This window comes from Spea bombifrons, chromosome 3 (genome assembly GCF_027358695.1).
Source record: "Spea bombifrons isolate aSpeBom1 chromosome 3, aSpeBom1.2.pri, whole genome shotgun sequence".
Taxonomy (NCBI): domain Eukaryota; kingdom Metazoa; phylum Chordata; class Amphibia; order Anura; family Pelobatidae; genus Spea; species Spea bombifrons.
This window is the reverse complement of record NC_071089.1, coordinates 100,283,001-100,292,146: the sequence shown is the minus strand read 5'-3', so window position 1 is coordinate 100,292,146 and position 9,146 is coordinate 100,283,001. Positions and strand designations below refer to the sequence as shown.

Here is a 9,146-nt window from a genome sequence, read left to right as displayed (position 1 = left end):
GACTTTATATGTAACGCTGTCACAGGACCATCTTTATCACAAGCGCCTTCGTGAAGTTTCTGCTCGATCGGTCGGCTCCACTATAAGTGCTGTTATTGGGAAGTGGAAGCATCTAGGAGTAACAGCTCAGCCATGAAGATCACGGTGTCCAACCAGCAGAGATAGGTGTGATGGCCATTGGTCATAAAGTAATAAATCCTGACATACAAACAAGAAGACCGAGAAACAGAATTTAGGTGATTGCTTGTTAAACCGCATTATACCTTTGCCGGTTATGCACCTGTAGTAAGGAAGATTACCCATAGTACACCAGCATCTGTGTTTGTGCCATTGCTATGATCTGTTATCTAGTCTGACCATTTTCCTGCCTGTCCTAACATTGTTCTGCCTGGAAATCTGTGACCCCCCTGAAGCCCCCCACTCTCTCTTTCTTTGGGTGATTTGGCAGATAGTCAGACACCTGTGTGAAGGTACTCAGGGTTATGGGGGCGCAGACCTTTCCCTCATCGCCCCCCCCCCATCTGCCTAATAGTTATTTACATGCACTTATTACATACGTTTCCAGACTGCACAGATACAACAACCGGAGAAGGTAGGGAGGACTGTATGTCTATTTTAACGCATCACTATCCATATTAAAAGCTCTGAGTTCGTGCTCACATCGCTCACGTCTCCAGGCCTGCGGTGACCTCACATAATGCACAATTTATAATTTTGGTGTGCTGACTTAGGACTGACTCTGGATTGCTTGTGCTCTGCTGGCCCTAACTTCACAATGATGGTTAAACTTCACAATGACAATTACCTTCTGCTTTCCTTAACGTCACCCATGACTTAAATACGCTTGGTTGTTATGCCATGAACATGCGCTCATATAACCGTCCCGTTTACTCTATGAGGGCTGTGCTGGGGTGGTACTTTCTCCTAAAAGGTGTTGTGTGCCTTTAAGACCCGGGCGGCTGGGATATGATGTCATATCCTGGAGCCCTGTAGTGGAGAGGGTGGCTGCGGGGCTGGGGGTGTTGCCCTGGGTCGGGCCTACCACAGCGCCGCAGGTAAATACACCGCTGTCTATTACATATTACAAAAAGAACGTATACTCCTATTTCAACCGTTCCACAAACCCACATTGGTTGCTCCAAAAGAAGGCAAAAAACCCCCACTGAGGCAGTGATGTCAAAAAATTCCTGGATCCTTTACTCGGGATAACCTTCATGTTCTTCATATCCAGAAGAGCACCTTGCTAGACACATAGAAGCAAAATATGTCAGAAAACTCTGGGCTACTAACACAACGCGGCCTAGATCCATGGCGGAAACCCCGCCTGTGGGGTAAATACCGCCGACACCCACCTGCCCATGCGTGGGCAACAATGAAGTTTAGTGAACCTTCCCTATGTTTTCAGATGCGTAGGTGACTGCACAGGGAACATTCATAATCCGTGTTCTTAACATGACACTCAGGACGAGTCCATGACGAGAGGAGAAGCTAAAACCCGTGTTCTTAACATGACACTCAGGACGAGACCATGAAGAGAGGACAAGCTATAATCCGTGTTCTTAACATGACACTCCGGACGAGCCCATGACGAGAGGACAAGATATAATCCGTGTTCTTAACATGACACTCAGGACAAGCCCATGACAAGAGGACAAGCTATAATCCGTGTTCTTAACATGACACTCAGGACAAGCCCATGACGAGAGGACAAGCTATAATCCGTGTTCTTAACATGACACTCAGGACAAGCCAATGACGAGAGGACAAGAGGACCTTGTGTGCCACACGCCTGTTTTCTGCTGTCTCGCTATGTTTTTGGTCATCTCTTCGTATGTATAAAGCGTACGATGAACACTCCCAATTCATTTCACTTTTCACGGCTTTACCAAGACTTCATGTGACTTTGGCGCCTCTAGACATATTTAAATAATAATATATATATAATTATATAATATTTAATATATCAGTATATATATTATATAGTATTTATTATAATATGTAATATTTATAGATATTTAGTTATTTCTGTAACCTATGAAGAATAACGGTTTGTATTATTGTGACTGTTGGGGCTGCAGAACACTCGCACCCAGCAAACATGTTAACTTAATGCAATAGACGGCTGTGTGGGGGCGATGTGGGCACATTTGTTTTGGGGGGGGCATAGGGCCACTCACAGGCCCCGCCCCCGTTGTAATGATTGCCCCTCCCTGCCCTGATCTCAGATCTTTCTATTAATAACGGAATCTTAAAGCACGATCCTTACTCGTGAACGGATCGCTGTAACCCCGCCCTCTGACGCCTGATTGGTCAGTCATCACCAACTCTTGGTTAGATATTTAGTTCGATTACCGCTTCCACTCCTCCCTTAGTCAGACACTGCAGTGACGTAGCCGGTAGCTGCTTTCCGGTTCCGGTTGGGTTCGGCCCGGTTCGGTTCGGCTGCGGATGGCAGAGTCCGGGCTGCGGGCTGGAAAAGACCGGAACCGGAACCAGCACCGGGAACAGAAGGTGAGCTTATTCTACTAAATCTAACTGTATATAAACTAAGCTCAGGGAGCAGTGTACATGTGTCATGTATGTTACATGGATCATGTATGTTACATGGATGAGCACCGGGGAGGGCAGTGTTTTTCTCACATCTGGCAAAGGGTTAATTGACTGAGGCATTCCCCAGCTCTATTTTAATTGGTTACTTGCCAGCTGGCTATTGCCTGTGTCCTACCCTGACCCTGACTGCCATATGTCTTTACTATACATTACATAGGATGTCAGGGCACACACAGCTTTACACATATACTAACATACATCACATCCATTAACCCCTTAATATAAGCGTGTAACGCAGAGGGTGATACGAATGATATCGGATACGCTATACCGATGCGAATACGGGATAGATGTTCCCACGGGCATCACAAATAATTCACTATATTCAAACGTCACATTGTTATAGGGTCTGCTGTAACCTACCTAATAAACTGCATTTTAACGTGGAATCTGAGGTTTTCATGCAAGACAGAACCAGGTGATTTACAGGCTCAGGAGACATTAGAACCAGAAGATGCTCGCAATCAAATAACACAATTATATACCTATCCGAGGCTGGCGGATTTGTGCTGGTCTATGAAATCATTAGTCTAAAAAAAAATAATAATAAATGAAACACAAGGGAGTTCTGGCAACATTCAACCCCAATGGACAATTTCAACATGCTGACCCAGCCATAAAACAGCGCAGATCACATTAGGAATTCATATATATATATATATATATATATAATTAGACTTATTTTTGTTTAGCATACTTAATGTGTTACCGCTACTGTCTCCTTTTGTTATTTGAAACATTAAGGGGTTGTTGCCCCTTCTTTCAATGATCTGACACAAATGATAAAAAAATATATTTTTTTTAAGGGGTCGTCTGTAATGTGAAATAATTAAGGTTACATCTAGTTACATTAAAGCTCACATAAAGCAATGCCTTTTAATATTTGCCATGGACAGATGGAAATATTCTTCATTAAATGCATCCATGCATTGTTCCAAAAAGAGGAGTTCAGGCATTAACATATATATAGATATCTATGTTCTCTACTGAAGGTGTTACGGATTTACCTGTATCACTCATACTTTGTTCCAAAAAGAGGAGTTCAGCCATTAACACATATCTATCCATCTATCCATCTATCCATCTATCCATCTATCTATCTATATGTTATTTGTGCATTCGCTAGTATACTGCGCAGCGTATAGATAGATTCTCATATTTGTTAGGACCAGGCTGGTTCCTCGGTTGTTCTTGCAGGTGTCCCTAGTGTTAAAAGCCTGAGAGTCCCATCGAAGTCCTGGTGTGGAAAATTAGAATTTTGTATGCCTATAGGTAAAATATGTATAAAAAGACAGTTATTCCCCTTTAAAAAAAAATCAGTGAGTCTTAATTGTTTATACATTAATACAATTAAAAGAAAATGGGGAAAGCCCAGACATTCTCCTAGGTGAGCATCTGTTATCATATTATGTAGAATATCTGGAAGCTCAGTGGAAGGAGGTTTTAAATATACAGAACAATCAAGAAACACAGAATTTAACAGCAGATCCGACCCATTCTGCCCACATAGTCTGCCCGGTTTTGATGATGTAAAGACTCAGACCTTAATCATTCTCTGATCTCCTCTTAGATTCAGAGTATCATGAAAGTAAAATCAGGACTATAAGTTTGTTTCATATTGTTCTCTTAATATACCGCGTGTTGTTCACAGGGTGTGCAGCAGTATGGGGAAGAGACGCTGCGTGTCGTCTGCTGAGAACAAGCCATCTTCAGGGTGCTGTGGAGTGAAGAAACAGAAACTGTGCCCTTCTTCTGCAAGCAGTGTCCAGCCCTCTGCCCAGCATAACTGCCAGCCTCCTGAGGACAAGACGGTGGGGCCAGGCGCCCTTACCCCGCTCTCCCGGCCCAACGGGACCACAAGTGGCAGGGAGCAGTTGGTGGTGACAGCTGAAATGGGATGCTATTGCTTTGATGTTCTCTACTGTCACCTGCATGGCTTCCCACAGCCGCGCCTGCCGCGTTTTACCAATGACCCCTAGTAAGTGACCCTCCGTCCTGTAATGATGAATAGCATGTGTTCCTTTCAATGCCTCGGATCTGTAAACGGACCAGGATGATCAGAATTGGATTGTAGTCTTTAAAATGATCAAATTAGGTTATGGTATTGATAAATGTATTTACAATATTATTAGGTCATCATCTCCTGGAGTTAACTGGGTTGGGTGGATGTCCACTGGTCCATTCCATACTTAGGTGTCTACATACCTGTGGGAAGACCTCATTTGAATCCAATATTCATTTTCACTTTCCCTTAGTGACTGTAACCCTGTGTAATATTGATAAATAATAGAATGCACTCAATATTCTGGTGCTCCATTTTTTCTTTTTTTAGCCTTTAAATTTTTGTTATATATTTTCTTTCATTTAAAAAACAAAACAAAACAAAAAAAAACCTTTATTGGTACAATCAAGGGTACAATAAGCAGTATCACGGTATGATCATTGAAACGTTAGGGAATCAAGGAAACCCTGTATGCCTTTAGTAGAACAAAACCATAAATAAGAATACCCAGCCTTTTGCCCATCGTCCGTCATGCTATAGATATTCAGTATCTAAAGCATATATTAATTTGCTCATCATAATTCTCTGTTCCAGTCCTTTATTTGTCACATGGAAGGCTGGACGTGACAAACGTCTCCGTGGCTGTATTGGGACATTCTCTGCCATGAACCTCCACTCAGGACTCAGGGAATACACCTTAACCAGGTATCGACAGCTCACACTTTCTGAGTCCAGCCATGACGTTTATATAGTCAAAGTAGAGAGTAAGTAGAGATTCAACAGGCAACTATCACGATATTTCCAAACTATAGCTCACATAATGCTCAGTCAGATATAGGCACACATGTTCAACCTAATACCAGAAGGTCATATGCAGTGTTTTTACTCAAACCATCACCAGAAACAGGGAATATACACACATACTGCGTGTTTATATATTCATACAAGAAAGCACACATTCACAATAACACCTCAGCGATATGATTTTATACACATTTTCGCTGAAAACGGTGAGATACACACAATGACGGCACCGTCTGTGTAATTATGTGAAGGAACTTTTGCGCTAACTTGACATATGAAATAGTAAATAGTAACCAAGCCTGTGTATACATAAATAACCTATAGCTGCCATCCCGCAGTGCACTTAAGGACAGTCGCTTCCCTCCGCTCACCCGCGAGGAGCTGCCCAAGCTGTCTTGCTCAGTCTCTCTGCTCACCAACTTTGAGGATGTTGGCGATTTTCTAGACTGGGAGGTGAGTCTTTTAAAGTTGTTCCTCTTTCCATTTGCATGGAACATAGCGCCGAGTGTCTGATTAGTAATGTAACTGCTATATCAGGATAAAGGAACAAAAGCTTCCCTTTTTGCCATGCCAAGAGACTGATGGAGTGTTGAGTGAGCAGCACTGTCTATGGTTAGCTTGCTTCTTGTTTAAGCTGCCACTGGCACTACAAAAAGATGTATAACTAAACATATTGAGCAAGTAGAGCCTATACTATAGCTTATGTGGCATTAGATACATTCAGTTATAGAAATGCCAGTAGTCATATTGCAGACGGCAGAAGGAATGCTATCCTCAGTTACAAGCTGATCTTTGAGGAATCAGGATCAGTAAATCATCAACGTATCTATAAAAATGTAGCAGCATCTATCAACACATCTGTTACATTAGCTGGAATCTTAATGGAAGGAAAATGTATACATAAATACCCTGTACAACCAAAAAGTTCTGATGTTACATTAATGTTCATTTTGTGTTGACAAGCTATTAGTTAAAAAATGGCAATTATGTAACCTACCTAATAGCTATTTTTAGGAAAGTTTCCTTTTTTTGTTAAAGAGCAGAGCTTTTGAATGCTGATCCAGTTTTACTCCTCACGTCACCACCTGGATCGAGATATTCTTTTCTATAAACAGTCAATTTATTCACGTCTCTGGCTTCTGTTTGCTGCTCTTCTCTCATTTCAGATAGGAGTCCATGGGATCCGAATTGAATTTGTTAACGAGAAAGGAATAAAACGCACAGCCACTTACCTGCCAGAAGTTGCCAAGGAGCAAGGCAAGTTTGTACATGTATAGCCCTCTCTGCACCTGTGATCTCCGCCGTTTGTTTAATACTAAGTAGAATAAAGGGATTATCTGTAACAGGAGATACTAGATTTTTAAAGAGATGATCAAGACAGGCTTTCTAGAAAAAGGAGGTGCCTATGCAGGTTCCTTAGATATAAAATGGAAACATTCAACTTATTTCAGCAATGAAAACAAAATAATGATGTACTAAACTCTGGGCTTATTGCCAGCAATGTTACATTCCTGGTAATTATATATGTGTGTATCTACCTACTAGCCAAAGCTACGGGAATATTTATCCTACCAGAAATAAACCACAAACAAAGTGATCCTAATGTCAGTACTATGGAATAAGAACCTATGAGTTTACCTACGAGTTACTATGCATATTAATGGAGTAATTATTCCGACGAGGATGTAGCGCTAAATCCTGATTATGTAGCGTGGCTGACGCATTTCACTAATCCAATCTAATCTTCATAAAGGGAGAGAGATGGTCCCTCCGAGCTTTGGTGAAGCTATATGGTAACCTGCATTGCTGTATGTATTATTTACACTTGTTCTCTCTCAGACTGGGATCAGATACAGACAATAGACTCTCTGCTCAGGAAAGGCGGCTTCAAGGCTCCAATTACCAACGAGTTTAGAAAAAGCATCAAACTCACAAGGTGAGCTCCAAACATCTCCTTTAACAAACACCCTGTGATATCCCACTTACATTCCCCATGCCTGTTACTTTGTAAGTACTTTAATATGCATTCTTTACCTGTAAGAAAACAAAACCCCACGGTGTTTACCTGACGAAAATGCTACAGCTCCAGAACCGCAGGGTACTGTCCACTACGCTATACACATATGGCACCGGTTTTTGCAAATGTAGATACATTCGGCTGAAAACGGAAGTAGAGGGGAATCTCTTAAATGGAAAAAAAATAGTTAAAGTTAAAGGTGACTTGGCTATCAGATTCATTAAAGTAATGAAACCTAAAGAGCCCTTTTTTCTGGCACAGGTACCGCAGCGAGAAGGTGACAATCAGTTACATGGAATATATGGCTTCTCGCCAGCCAGCACAGCAGAACGGCACTGTGCATGCACCATCTCTTTATACTCATTACTCCTGACACGGCGCGGCCTCCACCGCAGCCCCGTCCCACGCTCGCCGGCAACGCCTGTGACCTCTTAACATCGGACACCTCCTCAGCACCCTCCTCCTGGTCCAGCTATCTGTACTACTGCACCATCTTATGAGCTTCTCCGGAGACGGGGGACAGTGCCCAGAGATCGGAAGAAAAACCCACGGCCTTACCTCATCCCCACGCTCTCCACGGGACAATGAGTGGGAGAGCTAAGGAGGTGTCATGGCTTCCTCCAACTCCTCCAGTGTACGGGGTCAGTCACCCCGCCAAAGCACTTTTAGGTTTTTACATTCTGAACTTCTGTTTATTATAGTTCTTTTATATACGTATATTTTTTTTAACCACAAGAAAACCCTATTTCCTGAACCTGGTCCACCGCGGTTATTAAGCTTGCCTTGAAAGAGGAGACACATGCTTAGACTGCTTTTCAACAGGAAGACTTAAGATGCCCAAACCCTGCAAGGGCGGTTTATTTAAGTGAAGTAGTTTAGACAGGTTTACCACTGTACAAAAATCCCATTGACCACGATGTGTTTCCGTGCAGTATTGCGATTAACCGAAGAAGCCCATCTCTCTCTTTTTGTTCATTCCACTGCACTGAGCCACTGAGGATTGTTCCGTACCATGTTCTAGAGCAGGAGCACGCACGGAAACCACCGAACAAGTCAATGGAGGCTTGACTGCAAACTGATTCCCAGCTTGATGATACAGGCATAATCGTACAGGCGTACCATGAACTGTGCATCATATATATAGCATTTTGTACGACGTGACCATGCCTATAGGCAAAATGGAGAACACCGCCTAGGGAAAGAGCCTTGTATGGCAGAGACAGGAGGCACAAGAGATGTCAAACTCCCCCATATCAGCTCTGCATTCATCCATTTGTTACCTGGAGGGCCAGCAGCGGATACCTTGCTGGCCCCGCTGGCTGTAGAAGGGTGAAGACCCCCCCATTTGCAATCCTTTCCATTCCCCTGAGGAATTACGGAGATTCTTGTTCCTTTCATGCTGCTGAGAATAAATTGAATTGATTGAATCAGGGGACTGACTCTGCCTCATTTAAATGTAGCCCGTACATGTACGGGCTCACAATGCATTGTCATTAATGGCTTTAAGGATGACCCGTTGTCCTTAAGGGGTTAAAAAGGTAATTGCGACTTTTTACATGTTTAGTTAAAGTGCAGGTAATTTACAAAACTGTACGCAAAATAATTATAGTAAAATTTATTCAAATAAAAAAACCCAAGATAAACAAAGGGTTACTTAACCGATCAATAGTGAAATAACTTTTCTAAACTAGAACTAATTAGACGTTAAAGAAA

General features: G+C 42.4%; 1 protein-coding gene across 1 annotated transcript; it reads left to right on the top strand.

Annotated features, from left to right (window-relative positions):
* Nucleotides 1–2,360: 2,360 nt before the first annotated feature.
* On the top strand, nucleotides 2,361–8,865 carry AMMECR1L (AMMECR1 like). The gene is made up of 7 exons (XM_053459071.1): nucleotides 2,361–2,511; nucleotides 4,262–4,588; nucleotides 5,207–5,317; nucleotides 5,755–5,869; nucleotides 6,583–6,673; nucleotides 7,256–7,352; nucleotides 7,695–8,865. Exons 2-7 carry the CDS (start codon nucleotides 4,275–4,277, stop codon nucleotides 7,804–7,806), a joined length of 840 nt encoding a protein of 279 aa, XP_053315046.1. The 5' UTR covers nucleotides 2,361–2,511; nucleotides 4,262–4,274; the 3' UTR covers nucleotides 7,807–8,865.
* The last annotated feature ends 281 nt before the right edge of the window (nucleotides 8,866–9,146 follow it).

Bases quoted from the DNA above. Each gene is read 5' to 3' on its own strand.
- AMMECR1L (XM_053459071.1), top strand. From the start codon at position 4,275: ATGGGGAAGAGACGCTGCGTGTCGTCTGCTGAGAACAAGCCATCTTCA. The intron at 4,589-5,206 runs GTAAGTGACCCT...TCTCTGTTCCAG, and splicing joins CGTTTTACCAATGACCCCTA to TCCTTTATTTGTCACATGGA. The intron at 7,353-7,694 runs GTGAGCTCCAAA...TTTCTGGCACAG, and splicing joins AAAAGCATCAAACTCACAAG to GTACCGCAGCGAGAAGGTGA.